Source organism: Ursus americanus, chromosome 6 (genome assembly GCF_024610735.1).
Source record: "Ursus americanus isolate L20-20 chromosome 6, mUrsAme1.1.p, whole genome shotgun sequence".
Taxonomy (NCBI): domain Eukaryota; kingdom Metazoa; phylum Chordata; class Mammalia; order Carnivora; family Ursidae; genus Ursus; species Ursus americanus.
This window is the reverse complement of record NC_142132.1, coordinates 76,819,610-76,844,382: the sequence shown is the minus strand read 5'-3', so window position 1 is coordinate 76,844,382 and position 24,773 is coordinate 76,819,610. Positions and strand designations below refer to the sequence as shown.

The window sequence follows — 24,773 nt, the reverse complement described above, 5'->3', positions numbered from 1 at the left end:
ATGGATTGCATTGAGCAAGGGGCACACGGCAGATGGAGGAATGGCTTTCCTTGGTCCCTTGGACTCCATGAGGACACAAAGCTGCCAGGAATTCCTGTTCATCATGGTGACAATCTTGTTAGTTCTTTTAAAGAGTTACATCTGGGCCCACTGCTCCGCAGGGGATCTTAATTCTGACTCTCAGCCAGCCCGTTGGCTTGATCCATCCCAGGGCAAGTCATGAACTGATTTTCTAAGATGAGCTTATACAGTCCCAGGACTTCTGGCCCTGGGGATTTTATACCTGTCCTTTTCATCAGGGCAGAAGTTAGTAAGGATTTGTCCCAGCACCTTGTTAGGGCAAGGATGATTTACAAGCCAAGGTGTCCCCGTACAGAGCTGGTCAGGACTACACACAGGACTGCTTGATATTCTTTTCCCACAATGTCTCTCTTACACAGTGTGGGCTGGCTGACGTATAGATCAGTCCTTGGGTTTCAAGTAGAGTGGGTGCCTCCGTAGAGACAGGGTCTTCATAGCACCATCAAGGCAGATGGAAAGGTAATGAGTCAGGTAGTAAGGACAGAGCACAAGTTCCTAGGAGCTGGAATATATCTCAGGACCCTAAGGCGAAGTTCAGGGTGGACAAATTTGATAAACAGTGTCACAGCCAAGTGAGGAATGTTTCATCAAGAGCTGTCAGGACACGGAGGAATGTGCTAAGGGACAGCTGCGTAGACACAGATCCTCAGCAATGGAAGTGGCGGACTCATCATCACGGCACTGGCTATCTGTGTCTTAAAATGTCTTGGTGAGCTAGGTTGGTGTGGTGCCTTGAGGGGCAGTGCCAGGCAGCCTGTCTCTCCAGAAGTCTGAGCTATTGTATTGATGAAAAAGCCACATTTTCTGCCTAAACTTGGGTTCCTACCAAGGTGTCTGGGTTCTCTGGAGACCCTGTGAGTCAGCAGAGGGCCCCAGTTCCTTGGTGAGTAAAGCACTCATTTAATACTGCCATTCTCCCCCTTAATGGCATGATGGTCCTTGGGATTGGGGTGAGGACCTCTTAAACCACATGCTGCGTCTCGACCGAGGGACTGTGGGTATCTTTGTAGGTTTGGTGCCAAGTGCAGTGTCTCATTCACAGAAAGCACAGATAGTGTGTGATAAATGATCTGATCTAAGATAAATGATACTGGTTGAAATTAGTGAATGACCAAACTCCTACCAAGGGCATGTCTCTCATGTGGACCTGGAGTTCAGGCTTGGTGAAGGAGGATTTTATGGCTTAGTTTGAGCCGCCTTGGAGCCAAATTATTGTCCAGCTGGAGAAAAGGGTGAAAAAGTACTGGTTATAAATAAGGGACGTCCTGAGTAGAAGGCAAGGCATAGCATTGATGTAGAAAGAATCTGTGGTACAGAGATGTATATCCCAGATGTACATTCTATGGGGACAGATTGGTGGCGGTGTGAAGGGAAACTGTTAGAACCTGTTAGAAAAAGTGTTTCAGGCTTCAATTTGTTCTTTTGGCATTCTGGTTAATTTGTGAATGGTGGTGTGAGGAAAAGTTAATTTTCCTTAGAGGTTAGGAAGGAGAGTCGGCAAAAATTGCAGCCTTAGTGAGGTTAAATATTATCTGAGAAAATGCTTCATAAAAGAACATGCCCCCTTGATAATTATTGATCTGTGAGAGCAAAATGTCAATTTATGAAAACCTACATGGAGTGCAAATATCATCAGTTGTTGGTAGAGTGCTACTTCTGTGATGAAACCCATGGTGACCATGGACGGGGGAAGAGGAGAAAATTCTGGTTTACAGATACGATCATTTCCTCCACAGTAGATTTCACCGAAGACTTCGGATTGCTGTCCTTGATTGCTGGTGGCTTGCAGTGTGGAAAGTTGTATGTTCCTCGAATGACTAGCTGTCAGTCTGGCTTGTCACCGTAGGTAATCTCAGTCCAGACATCTCTAATGGACAGAGTTCTACCAAACAGAGAAGTCTTGGACCAAGAAATACCTTGTCTGTTGCCTACCTCACTGGCATGTTTTTTGACTGATGGAGCTGTCTGACGATCTTACTCTCCGTTAAGAGCTCTTGTCTTTGAAATAAATCTGAGGTATCTGGGAGAGGGAAGAATTTCCCTGGAGGATGTCACTGACTGAGGATCCAGAAAGGCAATATTTCTTTTTTTTTTTTTTTAAGATTTTATTTATTCATGTAACAGAGACAGCCAGCGAGAGAGGGAACACAAGCAGGGGGAGTGGGAGAGGAAGAAGCAGGCTCCCAGCGGAGGAGCCTGATGTGGGGCTCGATCCCATAACGCCGGGATCACGCCCTGAGCTGAAGGCAGATGCTTAACCGCTGCACCACCCAGGCACCCCCTGGAAAGGCAATATTTCTAAGAAAGTTGTTCTTCTACCTGACGTCCCCCTCTTTCTCTAAGCTTAAACTATCCTCTGAACAAAGGAGGCAGGAATCATGACTCAAGACTCCTACTGTTCTTAACTCACTAATTTTCTAAGTGGCATTCTCTGTTTGAAGCCTTTATCAGATGCATCCAGGCACATAAAGGTGGTTCCTACTGCAGCTGTCTTTCTAATCATAGCAATTATCATAGTGGTCTCTGTTACATGTGCCTTAATCGTTAGGACAGCGTCAGTGAATAGACGTCCTGTGCTCTAATAAAGACTGAAGGATGACTCCAATTTTAAACTCAAGTATAAAGGGACATAATTGGCATAATTTCTGACTGAAATAATTTAGGTGAAAATTTACTTCAGAATGGTACCTCGTGTCTTAGTTCCTAATAAGGGAGTGTTAGTTGTAGATTGCGCTTCACAGTGGCGCCTGAAAATAAAAACAGCAGCTAAAACCCAGCATCTTTGATACCAATGATGGGATCTGATCTGAGAAGTAGAGAGGAGTCATGCGAATTCGCAGTCCTTGAAATGCCACCTCCAGCGTCGTGCTGAGCCCCCCTGCCTGCCAAGAGTCAACAAGTATGTGGAAGATTTGAAAAAGTCTAAATGTACCTTTACATATTAGTGTTGAATTCTGAGAATCCAGAGACCAACAGAGTAGCAACCAAAGCTACAACCCCTCTTTCTAGTAGCAAAGAGAAGACTGGCTTTGAGGGCGATAGATTGTTCCCATGTAGTTATGCTGTCACTTCCCTTTCTGTGTCCACCCTTCTACTCTACGGTTCATAACTCCGCTTCACCATTCAAAGTGAAGGGTCTGGGCCAAATCTGTCCGTTATCTTGGTTCTATATCGCATGGCTCCTTTGTGCTGGGCATTGTTCTAAGTGAAACAATGGATAGAATACAAAATCTCCTAACCCCTCTGTGTGGTTGGTAATGGTGGAGGAGTCCAGAGAGCAAACACAAAAGAAAGATCATTTCCGATCTGGAAGGTGTGACCGAAGTCCTTTCTCATGGGGGGCAGGGGGGCGCTCAAAGGCTTAGCTGTGATCGTGCTCACACAGTCTTGAAAGCAGCCACCAGCATTGGCAGAAGCGCAGAGGAAGCACACAGAACAGACAGGGATAATGGGCAGAAAGGGAGTGAGGCAGAAGCACGTGCTCAGGGTGGTCTGGAAAGGCCTTGTTGAGACCCAACGATGAGAATAGACCGTGACAAGGACCTTGAGGAAAATATTCTAGACAGGCTGTCCTGAATGCAGAGCCCCGGGGATGGGTCTGGTCTGGTGAGTACAAGGCATGGGGGAAAAGCCAGGGTTTTTGAACCTGACCCCCTGTGGGCGTGATTGGGAAGGGATGAGGATGGGGAGCCAGGTGGGAGCCGGGATGCAGAGAACTTTATAGACTGTAGTAAGTGGTTGATGATTTTAAGGGCAGCAGGAAGCCACCGAAAACGAGGTTTTTCAGCTGTGGAGTGATTTTAGTTGATACACAATTTGCGAGGTCACTTTGGTTGCAGAAAGAAGAACAGATGGAGTGGGTTGGGGTGCGGTGAGGGGCAAGGGCTGAAGCAGGGAAGCCAGATGGGGGACGTCACAAAAATCCAAGGTGCGGTTCTGGTTGGACTAGAGTGTCAGCAGTGGAGACAGCGAGAGACAACTGGGCTTGGCTTGGCCTGTGTATCCAGAGGGGGAGGCCTTTCTAATGGATTGACAGTGGGCGGTGCCAGAAAGCTGGGGATTAAGGAGGGCAACTTCGTTCCTGCAGTTACTGTTTGCAAGTCCTTATTCCATCTCCAGCGCTGTCTTAGACACGGAGGATGTTATAAGGTGAACAAAACCAGATGCAATCCTTGCCTTCAGGCACATTTAAAATCTGGTGAAAAACATGATTAAAAACAATCCCATGGATGCCTGGGTGGCTCAGGGGGTTAAGCATCTGCCTTCAGCTCCGGTCATGATTCCAGGGTCCTGGGATCGAGCCCTGAGTCGGGCTCCCTGCTCAATGGGGCGTCTGCTTCTCCCTTTCCCTCTGCTCCTCCCTTCCGCTCATGCTCTCCTTTGCTTGTTCTTTCTCTCAAATGAATAAATTTTAAAAATCTTAAAAAAAAATAACAACAGCAACAACAAAAAACAGTCCTACAAATGAGTAGCCGCAAGCTCAGCAAAGAGCAATGCAGTTAACCTTTGTGCTTTGTAAAATCACAGAATGGAGAGAGCCGGTGCAGCCGGGGTGCATTTGGGGAAGGCTAGGATGGGAAAGAGAAGTAGGCTGTAAGGAGGTGAGAAGCAGTGGGGTGCAGCATGGGGTGCTTGGGCCTGGCGGGAGGAAGGGACTGTGGCACCGATGAGAAACGGACCCAGGGGGTGGGTCTTCCAGTGTGGCTTGAGGGCAAAGTAAGCAGGAGTGAGAGGAGGTTGGAAAGGGGGACAGTGAGCAGACTGTATATGGTCTTGCAGGCAATGTGAAGGATTTGGCTTTTCTCCTATTGACTGTGGAAACCTTTAAAGGAATCTGCCTAATTGCTCAGGTTTCTGCTCATTCTAAATGCTGTGTTTTTCCATGATTTAATGCGAAATCAGAAAATGGCAGAGCTACCAAGTGACCTTCAAAAAACAATGAAACTGCTGGCATGTGATGAACATAATTAGAGAAACGCTCGAAGAATCGGCACACATGATCATCTTCCCCTTGGGTGCAATTGAACATCTCAGCATGGCAGAGTCAGGAATCCTGGTGCGACGACACCGTGGACGTTAGCTTTTGCAAAGTTGTACCACCTCTGGCCACCGTCCCCTAGGCTTCTCTCGCCACCCTGAGTTTTACGAGCTTACACAGCCTGGAAAAACGTATAGCAAATGCCCGTGCAGGTAAACTGAAAGAACCAATAGGACAGTTGTGGCTGTCGAGTTTCAAAACCATGTCAGTGATATTCAGAGGGTCATTAGATAATTTCCACCAATTACATAGACTCTAGATGTGCCTGTCAAGGTGTCTAATCTCTGGGACAAAGGGATGACGGTTCTGCAAGAGCCCACTGGTCTGGAGCACAGGGAACGGGAGAGCTCACTGCCATGGGGCACACCCTAGGCCGTCATGGGGAGCTACATGAGGCAGACAGAGCTGCGAGGGAAGGGAGGAGGCTGGTCTGGGGCCATGATGTGATTCCTGGATTCAGCCATTTTGAATACCACTAACTTTGGACTATGCCATTTTGTGACTCAGTACCTTCTTCCCATTTTGCCAGGTGGGATTGGATCTCCTGTGGCTTACAATTGGGGAGTCATGACCCATCTTTTTGTTTGCCACTGAAATTGACTTGGATACGTGTCTTCTTTGCAACCTAAAAAAAGACAGTTATTGCCCATACCAAATTGCCCAGGCACAGGTGGGGGGTAGAGGAGGTGGGTGGGGGTAGGGAAGTGGAAGGGACATGGCCCGTGCTTCGCACCAGCTCCTCGCACCTCTTATTAGTGGTGGGACCTTGGGCCAGTCATTTAAGCTGTTTGCTTCAGCTTCCCTAACGGAAGTTCTCCTAGGGTTATTGTGAAATCTAGGCAAGATAAGGACCATGAGTGTGCTTTGCTGGCTTTGTGAGGGATCGACTGCTGGCTGGGCTCTGTCTCAGACTCTCCCCTTCCCTCCCCTCTCCAATGAGACCTCAAGGGTGGGGAGGAAGCTGCTGGTGGTCTCTGAACTCCAGGACCAGCCAGAGCCAGAGCTGCCAGGAGCAGGTGGGAGCCAGGAACAGGTGGGAGCCAGGAGCAGGTGGGGTGCAGCCCCCAAGGGGTCTGTTTTGGGTGATGCGCTGCTGTGTCGCAAACCACCCCAAAACATAGCTGCATGAGATAGGAACCATTTTATTGTGCTTATTATGTTCTGTGGGTTAGGAATTCGACACAACAGGGATGGCTCGTCTCTGCTCCATGACATTTGGGCCTTCAAATGGGGACAGTCAAATGCTGAAACTCGTCCCAGCTGGGAGTCCCCTGCACTCCTGTGTCTCCCTGCTGACTGCAGTGACAGAGGTGACTCAGGCTGTGTGGGGGCGGCACCATCAGCCGGATCCCCTGCATGTCACCCCTAGCTGTGGCTGGAGGTTCTCACGGCATGGGGCTGGGTTCCAGGATGAAGACTCCTGAGAACCAGTGGAAGCTGGGAGGCTTTTTCCAGGATGACCTCAGGGTCATGCACTGTGGCTTCCACGCAGGCTGCTGTCACAGAAGAGCTGCCGAGGCCACTCCGTTTCAAGAGGAGGGAAATTAGACTCCAGCTCTTAATGGAAGAATGGCCAAGTCACCACGCAGGAGAGCTCATGGAATGGAAACTCTCTGGTGGCCATCTTTGGGAAATACAACCTGTCAGAGAACTGCAGCATCTCAAAGCTAGAAGATGCCCTAAAGTCCCCCCTCGGGCATCCTTGGACCCCACCCTCCGTCTCTTCTGCAGTGGCTTGGCCCATGCTCACCCCGCCTCTGCTAATGTGTGCTGTGGGCATGGCGGTTCCACCTTGAAGCTGCTTGGACTTGTATGCCCTGCCTCCTTACCCTGAGGTGTCAGCTGAAACCCTACGAGCTCCCCCTACATGCTCTGGCCGGTCACCCGGGAGGCTGCCCCGCTCTGCTTTACCACAGCTCGGCAGGGACGTGAAGACTGCTAGCATGACCCGAGTCTTCCCTTTTCATAGTCTTGCAGCCTGCTTTTATCTGTCCTCCTTCCCCAGGCACCCCCGTCCTGACCCTTCAGAGACTGCTTGGATTGGTCCATGAAGTAGATACCCTCCTGGGTGCCTCTGCGGTCTGTCCTTCACATTTTCCTGTTGCTAGAAGTTTGGTTTCATTTGAATGGTTTTCTTGCTGTCTCCATGGGATGATCTTGAGACATGAAAACCATTTGGAGTATTCCCATTCGTCTTGTTAAGCGTTCATTTAAGAATGGATGTGTGACTCAAAGGAGACCTATGGGGACAGTTGCCAGGGGTTTTGGCACCCCTTCTCCAGAAGGAGTTGTAAGATGAGAGGCTGCCCTTCTCTGTCTCTGACCCCACTGTGATGCCTGGAGCAGTGGACCCATCTCGTGAGGGCAAACCAGCAGAGGAAGGGAGAGAGCCCTTGCTCTGTGGGGCACTAAATGTCCTTACCACGTAAGCCATTTACTTGGTGAATGTTTAGAGAACACCCAGGTGCTCTTCTTGGTGCAAGGGGAACAACAGGGAACGTAATTCCTTCATGGAGCTGACGTTCCAGTGGAGGAGACGGTTGAGACATGAGTGAATGATCTGTCAAACACGGGGCTGATGCAGTCCACCTGCCCCCTGGCCTGCTTTTCATTATTCCTGGGTCCTTCTCTCTGCCCAGAGGCTGACCTGAATGGGAAGGTTCCCCTGCCCCCTTTCAGCTGAACTCAGCCAATGGGGAGCCCCAATGGGATACCAGATGGGAGAGAAGAGAGAAGTCAGGCTCCCTCTAAACTAGGCTGGGGTTGGCAGTGGATCCTTCCTTCTCAGAAGCCACAGCCCCAGCTCTCGGCAGGGTCCGATGATCCTGCTTTCGGATTCCTTTACCTTCAGCCTTCCTTGATACCCATGCTCCTGTCATTTGAGATCCTGTCCTAATATAGCTCCTTCTGAGCTCTCTGGGATGTAGGGACATCTCAGGCACTGGGCAGAGCCTCTGCAGAGATGGGCCTGGGTGTTCAAGGAACATCAGGAAAAGTGGTGTGACTAGAACAGACATCATGCAGGGGAGGGAGGCAGGCAGCGAGGTCCGTGAAGCAAAAGAGCAGAAACTGTTAGTACCTGCAGCCTCTGGGGGCTTCAGTGCCCATGGGTGCAGAGGGGCCCCTGCAGGCGTATGAGCACAGGAGGGACAGATGCTGACTGTGTGTTCACAGAATTGCCTGGCTGCTAGGTGGGAAGGGGGACCGATGGGGTCAGATAGGAGCAGATGTCCCAGTCAGGAGGGGACTGCATGGACCGGGCAGGAGAACATGGCAGCCATAGTGGCAGATGGAGGAGTCATTGAGTTCTGGATGTAATCTGAGGGTGGAGCCAGCAGGGCTGCTGACAGAGCACTGGTGGGCCTGGGAGACAGAAGAGTTCAATATGACTCCAAGATGATTGGCCAAGTACCAGAAAAGATGCGGTAGGTCTCGCTGATGCAGGGAAGGCATGGGAGAGGCAGGGCTAGGAGAAGGAGTTCAGGAGCTTAGTTTCAGGCATATGAAGCTTGAAGATTGTGGGAGACTGTGTTTCCATGGCTTTGATGCACCCCATCTCCTAGGGTTCACACCTTTGTACAGTCCCCTCCTTTTGCATCAGGACTGGCCCTGGGACCTGCTTGAACTCATTGGATGCAGCATAAGTCTGGGCCTTGGGAAAGCCTGGCACCTTCTGCTTTTGCCTCCTTGGAAGCCAGTTGCCATATAAGGAGGCTCTCCCCCAGACCACCCTACTATGGAGGAGACTGGGCAGCCCCATAGAGAGGCCCGTGTGGAGGAGAATAGAAGCTGACAGTCACCTGTGTGAGACCAGCACCAATGCTTACCACAAGAGTGAGGCATTAGACTGATTCAAGCCAACACCAAGGGAAGCCAAAGAATCATCTAGCACACAGTATCAAGAGAAATAATAAATTGCTATTTCAGGTCCAGAAAACCACAAAAGATTTAGTGCAAACATTCTCAACTGGGAGCAGTTTTGCCCCCAACAGGGTAATAGACAATATCTTGTGACATTTTTGGTTGCCACAACTGGGATTGGAAGTGGTACTGGCCTCTAGTGGGTAGAGGCCATAGAAGCCACCAAACATCCTACAGCTGAACTGACTGTCCAGGATGGCTCCCAGCAACAGAGAATTGTCTGCTTCAAAATGTCGGTGGTGGTGTGCCTGAGAAACCCTTATCTTCGTACTTTTTAATATAGTACAAATAGTTTTGGCTTTTTAAAAGGAAATGACAATCATATGAGTAGGGATATGCTTTTAAGGAGGAGATAAGTAAGAAGAATGAGCTCAGATGAGCTAAGGATTCTTCCAAGTTTGGAGCTTTTTATTTGCATTTTTCTATTTTTTCCAACATGATAGTATTTCTGCTACTGTTATGTGGGCATAATAAGCTGCTAATTCTCTTCTTTTCGGAGAGGCATTCTCCTGCTCAACATCCTGTAACCTGTTCCTCATACTTCTGTTGGAGCTTAAGAATCTCCTCCATGGGGAAGCCCTGGAGACAGAGTGAGACAATACAACAGACATTACATAAGCCCTACCAACAGAAAATAGAGCATTTGCATAGTTGTTTGTGGCGGGGGCAGGGGTTGAGAGGTTTTGGATTAGGAAACAAGTGAGAAATATGACAAAGACTAAGGTAAATGGAACTAATATAATACTATTGTTACTAATGATAAAAATGGAGGCTAGGGAATGTGCCTTAGGTGTTAGAGCCAAACAGTCTTCCCAACCGGCCCTGTATTTGGGTGGCCATACTTGCTCTGTGACAGAAGCCCAGCAGAGGCAGCTTCATTCTGCTTCCCCTGGAGAAGCCACAGAGAATGTCTGTCTCTGGGGGAGCTCCCCCCACCACCACCACTTGACAGAGACTAGGGACTGAGGCGACCCTACCTAGCTGATGACTTCCAGACATACCAGCCCAGTAAGCCACACCACCTTCTCTGGTGCAGAGTGCGGAAGGGAAGAGAGAGGTCCTGAATTTGACTAATGGAGCTCTGTTCTTGGAGAGTGGGGAAAGATGCTCCAGCCTGCCCCCTACCGAACTAGTACAGATTGCAACTCCTCCCTTTGCTTTAGCTACTACCTGTGCTGATACAGTAGCTACTGGCCATGTGTATTTAAATTTAAATTAATTAAAATTAAATACACTTAAACGTTCAGTTTCTTAATTACACAGGCCACATTTGCTCAGTAGCCACATGTGGCTAGAGGCTGCTGTACTGGACGGCGTGGCTGTCGAACACTGCCACCCTCAGAGCAAGAGCCAGTGGACGGTGCTACTCTGAGATTTTTGCATCTCATCTTTGTATCATCAGTGTCTACAACTGGGCCTGACTCAGAGGCACACAGAAATGTTTGTGGAATTGATACAGGAGAGAAGACTGTGGTGATTGTTGCTTTTCACATCTGCATGTCCTAAAGATCTGGCCTTTCCCAAACACCTAGATGTCACAGTGGAGCATGGCTATCTTGTTAAAAGAAATCAGTTGAAGAATATGCATTCTATTATCCTATTTTTAAAGCTTGTTATGAGTTAAAAAAAAAAAAAGGTAAGATTAGGTAGTATGGGGGTGCCTCGGTGGCTCAGTTGGTTAAGCATCTGCCTTGGGCTCAGGTTATGATCCTGGGGTCCAGCCCCACTTCTGGCTCTCTGCTCAGTGGGGACTCTGCTTCTCCCTCTCGCTCTGCCTGCTGCTCTCCCTGCTTGTGCTCTCTCTTTCTCTCTAACTTAAAAAAAAAAAAAGATTAGGTAGTATGTTAATTTTCTAGATATGCAAAGAAAGATCTGGTTGTTCTTAATGCCAAGTACTTGCAAAAGGCAATGTTAACCATGAATAGACAACAGGATTAAGGAACATGGTATTGAAGGGTAAGGACGAATCACAGCCTTTGGCCTCATGACTCCTACATGCAAACCTCGAAATCTGTTTTCTAAGGAGTGTGTGAAGTAATGTTTTCTTTCCCCCAAAATGGCTCCCTTGCTAAGCTGCAGAGAAGAATGTGGCCAGACGGCACAGTCTCATTTTTCTGTAATATGTCCTGACCCAGCAATATACTTTTTTTTCCCACATCGCCTTATAGAAATTACTTTTGTTCGTTGCAGAAGTAATCTTTACCCTGGGAATGGACCTAGTGACTGTGTCCACATCCTAGCACGGATACACTGACTGTATCATCCTCTAGCAGCCTTACCTTGCTTCTCGTATGCTCCTTGATGAGCTTGCAGATGCTGGGCCAGAATTCAGTCCATAAAATGAAGACATTCCGTCTGACGGGGCCAAATCTAAACTGCTGAAGCTAGGACGTTAAAGCATGCAGTTGTGCCTTAAAAAGTAACTAGGGCCATCTAACCCACACCAGAAATCATCCTGGTTTCAAAATGAAGATCTTTAGATGCCACAGTAATTTCTCAAGGGGGGGGAAAAAAGCCTATCCATCACGACAAGAATACAAAAACAAAATGAAAATGACAAAATGTTACAAAAAAACCAGTTTAATTAGCAGCTCTGCTGTTTTAGTTCATGCTCAGTTGATGGGACAAAAAAATATTTTTTTATCAAACTATTAAAATGGATTTAAAGATCTGAATATAATCGCCCAGAAAAAAATGGCATTAACAAAATAGTTTTAAGCATGAGCATGATAAAAATGATTTCTCTGTAATTATTGTTCATTGACTATTACTCATTCCTAAATCATAATGGATTCTCAGTCTGGGTAAAACTCCATCAGGATGAATGCATCCCTGCAGAGCTGATATTTGAAGAGATTGAGCTTTTGTTACATTACTCCCTTCTTAATGTTTTTTTCTGTTGCTGTTTCTCTTTTTCAGACCCACTATGAGAATGGGGAATACATCATCAGACAAGGTGCAAGAGGGGACACCTTCTTTATCATCAGCAAAGGAACGGTAAGCCCTGGGGGCAGGGGGCCTGGGGTGTATCAGCCACCCCCGGAGATGCACACATGCAGGGTCTTGAAAGAGAAATAGCTGAGAATGGATCTCCCAAAAATGATGCCAGAGGAAGAAAAACTGTAATTCTGAACACCAGAAAATGGCTTGAATTCTATAATTTAATAACCATGCTTAACTATCTGCATAAGTGGGAAGATTTCCATAATTTCTATAGCTCGACAAGAAAAAGACTAAGGTCGCTTTAAAAATCGTCAACAGTAAAGGAAAAACCAAAACCCTAGAAAGGTCCTAGTGATCAGGAGCCGTAGCCTCGCTGTCTTGAAACACCTGGGCTTTGCAATCAGATGGCCCAAGTGTGAATCCCGCTAGGAAACTTACCAGTCTCAGCGTCCTTAGGCAATTTGCTTACAACAAGGATGTAAATACACTCATGTTTTATTGTGTCTTCATCAAGAAATGTTGAATGGATACTGAGAAACTATTAGAAGCAGTAAATTACAGGGAGAGGGACAAATAAGGGGTGGACCAGGGATAGGAATGAAAAATCAAAATTTATCCCTTTATATGATTTTAAGTTATCAGTATTATAAATCTTTTAACTTTTATTTAAAAATGAAATAATTAAGTGAATTAGAAAATGGGGATTCGTGACGATGAATGCTCTAATACCCTAAAAAATACCTTTCATTTCTTTCAACAGTGAAGTCATAATCATTTTTGTGTTTAAGTGTCTTTACTGCGTGACTAATGATTAGAACTTACTTTGCTTCATCCTAAGGGATGCTTAAGAGGAATTTGGATGTACTAAGCATGGTAAGTGATAGGAAAGGAAATGCCAGTGGAAGGGGATTTGTATAGCAGTTTTCATTTTTATAATTGTTACTTTGAAATGTAAGTTTAGGGGCACCTGGCTGGCTCCGTCTGTAGAACACGTGACTCTTGATCTCAGCATCCTGAGTTCAAGCCCCATGTTGGGCATAGAGATAACTTAAAAAGTAAATAATAAAAATGTTGAAGAGTTTTTTAAAATGTGAGTTTTTTTCTTCTAATTTAACAAATATGACTGACTCTGGGACTTTATGGCTCATACTAAAATAGGAAAGAGAGATGTACAGAGCCGCAGTGGACAGGATAGGTGAAAGATTATAAATCTTGTGGGATCACATTTTTGAAAATCCTCTCGGGACTGACCAATGACCTGTCACACTAAAGTGAAGACAGCATTATTTGTGTTTGTCTTATACCTGTTCTTCTGACTGACAGCAGAAAACCTGAGACAGAAATATCAGGCACCAGCATCTTACAGCCATCAAGAAATGACATGACTGACCACAGTTACACTTAAAACTGTATTTTAAATTTTCCAATGTTAGAGGCTAAGGAACCTTAACATTTTGTGGTTTATGTATACAGTGTTGGATTTGCTGTTTTATTTCTTAACATTTACTAAAGAATCAGGGGAAATCGAAAATCCTCATGAATATAAAATGATTCAGTAGGTCACAGGGGGATTTTTTTGTCCCGACTATCTGGATTTATTTTTTCTTTATTACACTGCTAATCCTTTGCTATCATGGAATGATGCATTTATCCGTTTAAGATGAATTTCTGACAGACTTCTGTGATTACCCCATTACTGTAAATTTCAAGCAGTACCTCAGAGAAGCTGCTCTTTTGACCGGTTTCAGTTGCAAACAGGTGTATTAGCGGTGCTGCTTAATGAGTTTTGTAATATGTGTAAATGGAAATCCTGAGGAAATGCACCACAGGAACCCATTCCCTTGGCGATGTTTCAGAGCACCATGGGGATTCTGGGAGAAAAGTGGTAAGACTATGTTAGACTCCTCTGACACACTCAACAATTTTTTTTTTATTTTATTTTATTTATTTTTTTTTTTTTAAAGATTTTATTTATTTATTTGACAGAGATAGAGACAGCCAGCGAGAGAGGGAACACAGCAGGGGGAGTGGGAGAGGAAGAAGCAGGCTCATAGTGGAGGAGCCTGATGTGGGGCTCGATCCCGTAACGCCGGGATCACGCCCTGAGCCGAAGGCAGACGCTTAACCGCTGTGCCACCCAGGCGCCCCTCAACAATTTTTTTTTTAAACCAGCCATAGCCTCTGTGTTCTCTCTCTCTTTCTCAAATAAATAAATAAAATATATTTTTAAAAAAGTTCTTGTCCATTAAATGCCATTTAAAACCACATGGCTTTCCTTAGAATTAACAAGTATTTAAGCATGTTGGTTAAACAAATTGGCTTAACATGATATTTGGTGTTGTTGAATATGAAAATTATGGAAGTTTTATTTGTATATGGATACGTAAGAGTAAAACATAAGAAGCCCTTCCTTTTAGATCAAGATCAAGAAAAAGATGCACATTATCACCATTTCTGTTTAGTGTGGAACTAGGTGCCCCAACCATTGCACTAAGTCAAGAAAAATATATCCAGAAATGAAGAGATAGAACAGTAGTTATATATGTAAACCTGAAACACAGTGACATCTCTAGAAGAATTAATGAAATATAGTATGTAAAATCTATAAACACATATAAAATATATTAATATAATAGGATAATATGAAAAGAGAGGAAATGAACTACAGCTATGTATATGAACATGGAAGAATTGGATAAATCGCAAATACAATACTGATCAAATGAAGCAAGTTGCAGAAGAATATGTGTGGCATGCTTTATATTTTTAAAGTTCAAAAACAGGCAAATATATGGTACTTATGCATGGAATGAGATGTGAGTGCATGTAGGCACGTGCATTAAATTGCCAACATTAGAAAGGGGATCACGAACATAAGATTCAAGACAGACATGTTGGGAGAGTGGGTTAGGACACAGGGTAGAGAAAAACTAATTTACCCCTGTAAAAAAGGGTTCAATTGTCAAATCAGTCTTAGGAATCATAAATCTTGCCCACACTGAATTTAACTCATGACTCAAAGAATAGAGGCAAGCTTCAAGTTCAGAAAAAAAATTCCTACCTAGTACATATCCCAAACTACCAGACAGAGTTCCAAAGTGTCCTCATTTGCATCAGGAGGCATTTTGATTTGGAAATAACAGGACAAATTTTTGAGTGACATATGCAGAACATTGAAAGGGGAACTGCTTTGTTTTAGGGACTCCTTGGGGTTTGTAACCTAATAGTCACCCAGGTAGGAAAATAATTACCTCACTAACCCTCATTCTCCAGTCGGATCTTCCCCATAAACCTGTAAATTCCACGCTCTTTCTTTTCTTACTATAAACATTGCTTTGTTATAAAACCCGCTTAATCTGTACTAAAACATTTTCTTTCTTTATGAATTGTTTCTGATTAAACATGTTGGCTGTGCACATTGATCTTGTTTATTGGACACTTTGGTATCAAAGATCAATTTTATACGTCCCTTTAAAAGTATCTAATTTTTATTTTGATTGTTAATTTTTTAAATTATACATATAGTTAAATAGTTTCTAAAAACTCAAATTACAAGACTACACATATGTCTTATAGAGAAAAAGTCAACATATAGATAAGTAAAAAGAACATTAGAATACACACTCTCTTTTATCTGTCTAGAAGGAAAAGAAGTTTATGCTCTAGCATTTTATAGCAACAATGAGAGAGCAGTAGTAGTGATAGGGGATATTTCTTTTACAATCAAATGCATGAATTTCTGAAATAGGTGAGAGAAGTAGAAGAAAGGGGGGAAATATAAGAAAAGTAACCCAACTTTTTTGAGCACTTATTTTTTGTAAAGATTTATGTATTTGAGAGCGAGCGCACGAGTGCACAAGCCAGGGGAGGGCCAGAAGGAAAGGGAGAGAGAGAATCAAGCTGACTCCCTGCTGAGTGGGGAGCCAGACTTAGGGCTCGATCTCATGACCCTGAGATCATGACTTGAGCCAAAGTCAAGAGTCAGATGCTCAACTGACTAAGCCACCCAGGCACCCCGAGCACTTATTATTAAGAGGATGCTTTTCATAGATTTTCTCATTTAATTCATGAACACATACCCACACCCTCTTTTGAGAAAACCCTCCCGTTTTTTGGACAAGGTGATGAGGGTAACAGGGGTTAGGCTCCATAGCCAGTTCTTTCCCATAGCGTTGTGGATTATAAAGTACTTCGTGGTTTCAGGGAAAAGACTAAGTGATAGAGGCCAAAGTAATATAGGTCAAGAGGCTATCTCTGTGTATGTAACTTTCTCTACCCGGACATGTTTTTAGAATTAAAGATGCAAATGTCTATGCCGGGTGTCTGTGCATATTTAGAATTATTCATTATATGTACAAAGAAACAGTGTGGAAATTACAACCTTAAAACAGAGCTTTTATTCTTGCTCTTTGAACTGCTTATCTTTTCACATACATGGATTATGCAGATGGGCTTTCCTTCACACTTGTCATGTAAGCAGAAAGTGGTCTATTCGATAGGTGGCCCACTTCTTATGGCTCTTTTACTGCATTTCAGTAACATCTTTGTAAAGAATATTCCCGAAGCCACCGAAATCTCCCCACGCCTTGCATCTGTCTACCATTTGGAATTTCTGATCATTTTTGCTGTTGTTGTTACAACCAGACGGCAAATGTGTAATTATGTAATGTATCCTTATATCTAATTTTGAATTCATGATCTTGTAGTATATTATACCTGAGTTCGTGACTTTTTTTTTTTTTTTTCAGTAGTGAGGACTGACAAATAATCTTGTTGGGTTGCCTCATAGGACAGATGAGAAAACTGAGACCTAGAAATAAAACGCTGAATTGATGTATGTCAGAGTTTGGTCTACAGAACATTTGCATCTAAATCACCAATATTAATCTTTTTCAAATACAGATTTCCCAGTCCCACTAAATTAGAACTTCAAGAATAGGAGTCTGCTAGCCTTTATTTTTTTCTTCCAAGTTTTTATTTAAATTCTGGTTAGTTAACATGCAGTGTAGTATTAGTTTCACTTGTAGGATTTAGTGATTCATCACTTACTTACATGCTCATTCCAATAAGTGCCCTCATTAATACCCACCACCCATTTAACCCATCACCTACCCACCTCCCCTCCAGTAATCCTCAGTTTGTTCACTATCGTTAAGAGTCTCTTTTATGGTTTGCCTCTCTCTCCCCCCACTTTGTTCATCTGTTTTTTTTTCTTAAATTCCACCTTTTAGTGAAATCATATGGTATTTGTCTTTCTCTGATGTCGCTTAGCATAGTACACTCTAGCTCCATCTACATCATTGCAAATGGCAGGATTCCATTCATTTTGATGGCTGAGTCATATTCTGTGGTATATGTATACCACATCTTCTTTATCCATTTGTTAATTAGTGGACATTTGGGCTCTTTCCATAAGTTGGCTATTGTTGATAAAGCGGCTATAAATGTTGAGGTGCATTTTATCCCTCTGTGTTAGTATTTTTGGGTAAATACCTAGTAGTGCAATTGCTGAATTGGAGGGTGGTTCTATTTTTAACTTTTTGGAGAACCTCCATACTGTTCTCCAGAGGGGCTGCACCAGTTTGCATTCCCACCAACAGTACACGAGGGTTCCCCTTTCTCTGCATCCTTGCCCACACCTGTTGTTTCCTGTGTTCATGTTAGCCATTCTGATGGGTGTGAGGTGGTATCTCATCGTGGGTTTGATTTGTATTTCCCTGATGATGAGTGATGTTGAGCACCTTTTCATGTGTCTTCTTTGGAAAAATATCTAGTCATGTCCTCTGCTCATTACTTAACACTATCATTCATTTTTGGGGTATTGAGTTTGATACATTCTTTATAGATTTTGGATACTAACCCTTTATTGGATGTGTCATTTGCAGGCATCTTCTCCCATTCCATAGGCTGCCTTTTAGTTTTGTTGATTGTTTCCTTCACTGTGCAGAAGCTCTTTATCTTGATGAAGTCCCAAGAGTTCATTTTTGCTTTTGTTTACCTTGCCTCAGGAAATGTATCTAGTAAGAAGTTCAGTAGCCTTAATTTTGAATAAGACCCCTTACCCTGAAGTTTGAGAATCAATGGGCTAGTGTATTTCTACCCACATCTATGACAGCCTCATCAGCATGCAAATGAGCATCTCTATGATATAGCTTGGCGTAAGAGGGTTAAAAACTGTATCCACCTGGTTTTGAAACACAGTGTGGAAAAGTAATCAAATATATCATTGGAGAATAATAATTGAATTCCCTCCACCTTGCATGTACATTCTTAATACTTATACAAATTCTGGTCTTTGTCATCCATTCTCTAAACTTAGAAACCTGAAGCACAGTATTTTTAAATGTGCTTAAGTGTCTAGCATTGTCTTAAGAAATTAGTTTTTTTCTACTTCATTACATTTTCCAGCCAGGTGAGTTTTAACTGTTTAACCATTCTAGAAGAAACATAGCCAGTATTATGAATATTAGTAGAACTTGAAGGGAAATGAATTAACACAAAGGTACAACTTACTGCATTATGTCTTTATTCATGCAACAGAAATATTATTACTTTCCTTCCGTGGACTGTCACCCAAGTCAAAAGGCCTGTATGGGCCCAGATATCTTGTTTAGGTAATAAATCCTTTCTGTTCCAACAACTTACAGCTCTTTATTAGGTGCTTATTATAAATTGTAGAGAATGTCAGAGATAAACCCATGTCTTTGAAGAGCACACTCTTATGGTAAAAAAGGAAAAAGATAACCATGCAATTCATAGATCTTTAAAAAAATGAAATCCTTCTGAATGAAGTATGTGGACCTTAAGGACTGTCGTGGGTTAGAGACCTGTAAGAAGGCTTCATGAACATGTGACTGGCCTTTGAATGGAGGCTGGATTCTTAGGAAAATAGACAGGCATTGTCTTAGAGGAATGGGGACATGCATGCGAGGTGCATAGAAAGATGTTCACTGCAGAAAAGAATGGAAACAATTTAAACATCCATCTATAAGGAATTGGATGGATAAACATATAGAATGGAAGACACAGAAGCATTCAAGTAGATGAACTGGGTTTCTATGTAAGAACATGGATAAGTAATAAAATGATATTGAGAGAAAAAGTGTAAGTTGCAGAAGGATACATACTGTATTAGGCAATTCATATATTTTAAAAATTCAAACATATAAACCCATTAAAAATGATTGGGGGAATGCTCCCTTAATCCATTATAGTGCTTGCCTCATAGGAGGTCGGAAGGAGGAGTAAGTGAAATTCAAATTTCTGAGTAACTTATTACTACTTGAAAACAGCTTGAAACAGCATAACAATATTTGGAGGGCATTTCTTGTGGTTTTCATGGAAATTTGTGATATTCTTCTTTGGTCCTTTCAGTGATCACGTCCTCATGGGCTTCATGACAGTAAGTTTAAAAGAAGAAACAAAAAGTGGAATTAACATTACCAATTAGTGTTGATTTGATCAGTCAGTGTGTGCAGTGGATATAGACTTCCATTGTTTCTCTTTGTAGGTAAATGTCACTCGGGAAGACTCACCCAGCGAAGACCCAGTCTTTCTTCGAACTTTAGGGAAAGGAGACTGGTTTGGAGAGAAAGCCTTGCAGGGGTGAGTAGATGACATGTTACACACGTTTGTTTGAGTGCTGCATAAATTCCTGTCTCACATGCTGAGCTCCAAGCAAAACAGGCTCTTTATTTACTGTCGATCCTAATATCGGACACAGACCCTTGATGACCATTTTTATTTCTTTCCAGGTGGACTTATAATACATTTATATAGGCTTTAGGATTAATTGATGAACTTTTGTAATATCATTTTTGTATTAATGGGGAAGTTTCTCGGCTTTGTGCTCCTTATCTACAATCTCTATAAAGACGCTAAAAAAGGGGAAGGTCTCTGCTAAGCCTACTTTGTGCCGCAGTTTTGCTCTGACTCTTAGGAAGATGATTGGTTGACAATTTGGAAATCCCTGAACTGACTGAACACAGCAGCAGGTGATGGAGCCTTGCTGGGCTTCACATCTGGTGGTGGTAGAGGTGGAGATCACGCACGTGAAGATTCCCCGTGGATGGGCTCCAAAGGCTGGACCCAGAGACACATACTGTAAAAGGTCCCTGAATTCTACTTGTAAAGACAGACCTCAAGAAGCAAACATTGGGATTTCTTCCCACATATAATGGAAGAGGAACCCAGTTGACTTTGAACTACATCTGTTGCAGAACACATGACAAATACGACAGCTCTGTTTCAGTATTCTCTTGTTGTTTTCCAGTAAGCAACACATCTCAATTATCGCTGTAGAGATAGACGAGACTTTTCAAAATTCAGTGCCCTGTGTATATACATATACTTGAATCAGAAATAGCCAATACAGTCTGTGTGAGATTCTCTCTTCCTCTCCTCTCCCTGCTCACGCCCTGCCCCCCCCCCCAACACTTTTGGGTTCCCTCTCAAATAAGGAAATAAATAAATCTCTAAAAAAAAAGAAAGAAAGAAAGAAAGAAAGAAAGAAAGAAAGAAAGAAAGAAAGAAAGAAAGAAAGAAAGAGCCAATACACATTTATATTTGTATCAAATCCCAGGTGCTGGAGTGTCTGCTGGAGAGGAACAATAATAGGATATAATTCATTCCTAAAATATTTGGAAATCAGTTTTGCGTCCATTATCCTTTCATTTAAAAATTACACTATAAGCATTTTATTTGAAATTTCTATGAAGAAATCATTTAGGGAATTTTTTAATTTTTAAGCCACAATCAGATAGCAGCTTTTTTTTTTCTTTCTTACCGTTTTGCAGCTACAGAAACAAAACCAAGATCCCGATAAGTCATCTTACATACGCCACATTACCTTATGAACATTCAGAGCTAAAAGCATTTCACTTTCTTCTTTTCTTCTGCTTAGTTCATTTGATCCTTATCTGAGGAGCACGTGCTTGCCATTAGATTTTTTCCTAGCGACAACATTGGAAGAAATACCATGTTCACTGTACATTCACAAAAGAATGCAATAAACATTATCTTTTTAGTATAAAGTACGCAGACCTATCATTTGTACTTGAATATTTTTTTCCCTTGATTATACATAGAGGATTCTAAAGAATAATGCCTCCTGATTCCATTGGTCCAAGATTAACTGCCTGTGTGAAAAATGCCATTTCCAACAAAGCCAAAGAAACAGAAATATTTTCAATAATTTCTGATTGAAATCACAAGTGGAACACCAGAAAATAAAACATAATTGAAAATGGACAGGTTTTCTTTTGTAGCTTATTGTCACTGAATTTGGGTGCCTATTAAAGAAACCTTATACGGTGAAAGAAAACCCACTCCTAGAATGTGTCTTAAGAAGTGACTGTGAGGGTATAGTTCATGGAAAAGTTACCAGATTTTCTCTGGTATCAGAATGCAGTGGTATTCCAGCTAGACTGACTTCATTCTGGCATATGGCTCTTCCCATGAACTGTCTCTCTTGTATGTATTCAGCCCTCTGCTCTGACCGGCTCCCCACTCCACCCCCCCTTCCCATTCCCCCACCTTCTCCTTGACCCCATCCTTCCCTCAGCAATGCCTTTCTCTCTTATGCCCTTTGTTCTTCTATCCTCACTGCTCAGCCCAGCTTTATCAGCCTACTCTAAGTGCCCTCTTAAATGTCACTAGGGGTTTGCTACTTAATCAGAGAATGCTCTTCCTTTTCTGTCTTTGGATTTCCCTTCTCAGCCACATTTTTACACTGCTGACCACCCCTCCCTTCCTTCCTTAAATCCATCCTTCCTCCCTACCTTCCTTCTTTATTTATTTGAGAGAGACAGTGCATAGGAGCAGGGGGGAGGGGGCAGAAGCAGAAACAGATGCCCCACTGAGCAGGGAGCCCATCATGGGGCTTGATCCCAGCACTCAGGGATCACAACCAGAGCCGAAGGTGGGTGCTTAACCGACTGAACCACCCACGTGCCCCCACCCTTTCTTTTTTCAAATTCCCGTTCCTTTGGGTCCCTTGCAAAAGTTAGAACTTAGAATTTCTCATTCGATTTCCTAAAATCCATCACTGTTTTGTCCTCAACTCTCTCTATTATACGCATTTTGATACACATCGAGATCCATGGCTGCATGTCACCTTGATGAGACGTCCAAATATTTATATTCTTACATGAGCTCAGTATCTGGCACTTTTCAGATACTCATGTATTCATTGAATGAATGAAGAACGAATGAGTGAATGAATGAACGAACGAATGAATGAATGAATGAACAAACAAATCAACCTCTCTAATGAAGCCCAATCAGGCATTCCCTTTTTGCCATTGATCACTTTCTCCACTTGGATCTGTTGGGCAGTAGGTGAGGGATTATGAGCTCGCTTGTCTACAGGGGGCAGGCTGGTAATGTAAACGAGTAAGGTAAGGGGGAAAACTAGAAACCCTTACATGAAGAGGACAGCAGTTCCCGAGCTCCAGCTCATTGCTAGGCTTTTTTTTTTTTTTTTTTAATTTTTTAGTAGAAAAAACTTAGGTTTTGAAAAAAAATATAAGGTGTGATTTTGTAACTCGATTTTTGAAAAGAGCTCTGCAAGCAAAAAAAAAACCCCAAAAAACAAACAAACAAACAAAAACCAACAAACATTTCTGCAAATGATTTGAGCTGTGAGCGGCCATTTTGTGATTTCTATCTATCAGGTATGTCTTCTTAAAACCCTGTATCAGAATCAAATGAAGGAAGCCTATTAGGTTAACCCTTCTTGATTATTACCTTGCTTTGATTTTTTTTTTTTAATGTTTTGATGTTCTGTGTGTGTAAGCTGTTTTTCACTTGGACTATCTATGTTCTTCTTCTTTTTTAATCTTTTCTTTGAGTTTCAGTGTTTGACACAAGAAATCCTAACTTTTCACAAATCAGATTGATTTGTTTCACTTGTTTCCCTCTAAAACCTTAAAAATAGATGTTAGAAAGAAAGAAAGAGATAGAAAGTCCTCGGGGCACTGTGTGTATCCTTTTGGGTAATATCTATGCTTCTTTGCAAATCACATGATTTTTATTCTTGGAAGACAAATTACATAGTCGGAATTTCTGTACATAACACAACATTTCAGGTTGTTGTTCTGTCACATGTAAAATTTACATGTACTGGGAACTGTTGCTTTATTTTCCTGAGGATATTCAGTGGACCACGAAAATATTGATAAACTGGTTAATTTGGACATGTATCCTTGACCATTCTTGTAAAATTTCAGAGTGCTTAATACTAGTATGAGTGCAGCACATGGTAGATGGTTGAATGATGGGGCTGAAATGTGAGCTCAGTACTCTGACTTCAGAATCCCACTCTAGAGGTCTGCCTCTAGAAGGGACAAGCTCCAGTTCCTTGTTCTGTGCAGACAGTAGAGTCCTAGATCTAGCCGTCTTACCATCTATATGATTACCATCCATTAACCAATAGCATCTCCTTAACAGAGAAACTGAGGTCATGGATTGTTTTCACTTCGTTTGGTTGATGTGAGGCAGGTTATTCAGTATTCCTTGGCTTAAGCACTGTTTTGTACGGTTTTTTTGTTTGTTTGTTTGTTTGTTTTTGTTTTGCTGTGGTAATGGTTTTACCACACCAGATAGAGGACAAAATGCTGTACTGTTTACAGAAGGACTCTTCCCTTACGTACAGGAAAATTAAAATTGTCTTTAAGAGAAATTATTGCAGGTGTAGTCTGGTAACTCATGAGTCTATCTATCACACGCTTACTGTGGCTTTGAGCTCTCTCCACCTGACTTGAAACCACACAGAATCCACATAGGCATCAGATGGTGTCATATTCTAAGCCACACCCACGCCGTGCATCTGGAGTAATAGGGGAAAACCTAAGAGTAAGCGGAACCTGACCAAGATGGGGCTGAGCTCCCACTTGGCCCTGTCCCCTTCCCCTGACATTTGAGTCTCCAGCGTAGCCTGTGGTGAAGGGTTCCAGCCCAGGAGTCTGCCTGCCTGGCCTGGGATCCACTTTGTCAGTTGCAAATTACGAGACCATGGAAGGTTTTCCTTTAACCAGAAATGGCAGTGATGATCGTACCTAACTTTCTTTTCCCTTTTTTTGGTTGTCGAGAGGAATAATCAAGAGGATTATTATAAAACATTTGAGTGAGCGTCTAGAGTTTAAATTATGCTCAAAAAAAGCTGCTATCGTCAGCACCACCGCCATCTTGTTTTCACTATCGTTATCAATAGCATTGGCATCATCACCAGCATCATTCCCAAGAATGTTCTGCTACTTCATGACCAACCTTTAGAGCACTTGGTATAACTGACATAGCATTAGATGTGGAGTCAGCCACTCACGATATCACTTGGAACAAGCCAGTACCTCTCTGGGTGTCTGGTTCTGAATTTGGAAACCTAGACAGTTGAACTCGATGATCTCTAACTTTCCTTAGGTCACAGCCTCTGCTTCTCTTGGGATTTGGCCTCTTTACAGCTGGAACAGAGCCCCGGATGCCAAATGCAGCCCTGTGCCACCCTGTTAAATGGTGGCATTTAATATAAGGTCCTTCGTTCCAGGAACTATCCTAGTTCTTGCCTATCTTCCAACACCTATGCCACTTGCCAGGCTCTGTCCCTGTGATGGAAAAAAAAAAAAAATAAGCCAAAGCTCTATTTCCTCAAGGACCATGATCTTGGGAAGATGAATTAACATTTCTGAAACTGCTTCTCCCCCCCCTCTTTTTGTAATTGATAAAATGATAGTACCTAAAAGGATATAATACTGGATATGACATTTTAATACTTTGTCATATTTGAATCTGATAA

General features: G+C 42.9%; 1 protein-coding gene across 3 annotated transcripts in view; it reads left to right on the top strand.

The window, feature by feature from the left end:
* The window catches only part of PRKG1 (protein kinase cGMP-dependent 1), a 1,185,335-nt gene that overhangs the window by 959,781 nt on the left and 200,781 nt on the right, over positions 1-24,773 (top strand). For all 3 annotated transcript variants that reach the window (XM_045802398.2, XM_045802397.2, XM_045802400.2), the window contains 2 exons: positions 11,960-12,037; positions 19,494-19,588. In XM_045802398.2, coding sequence (XP_045658354.1) covers positions 11,960-12,037; positions 19,494-19,588 — 173 coding nt within the window. The remainder of the gene's footprint in view (positions 1-11,959; positions 12,038-19,493; positions 19,589-24,773) is intronic.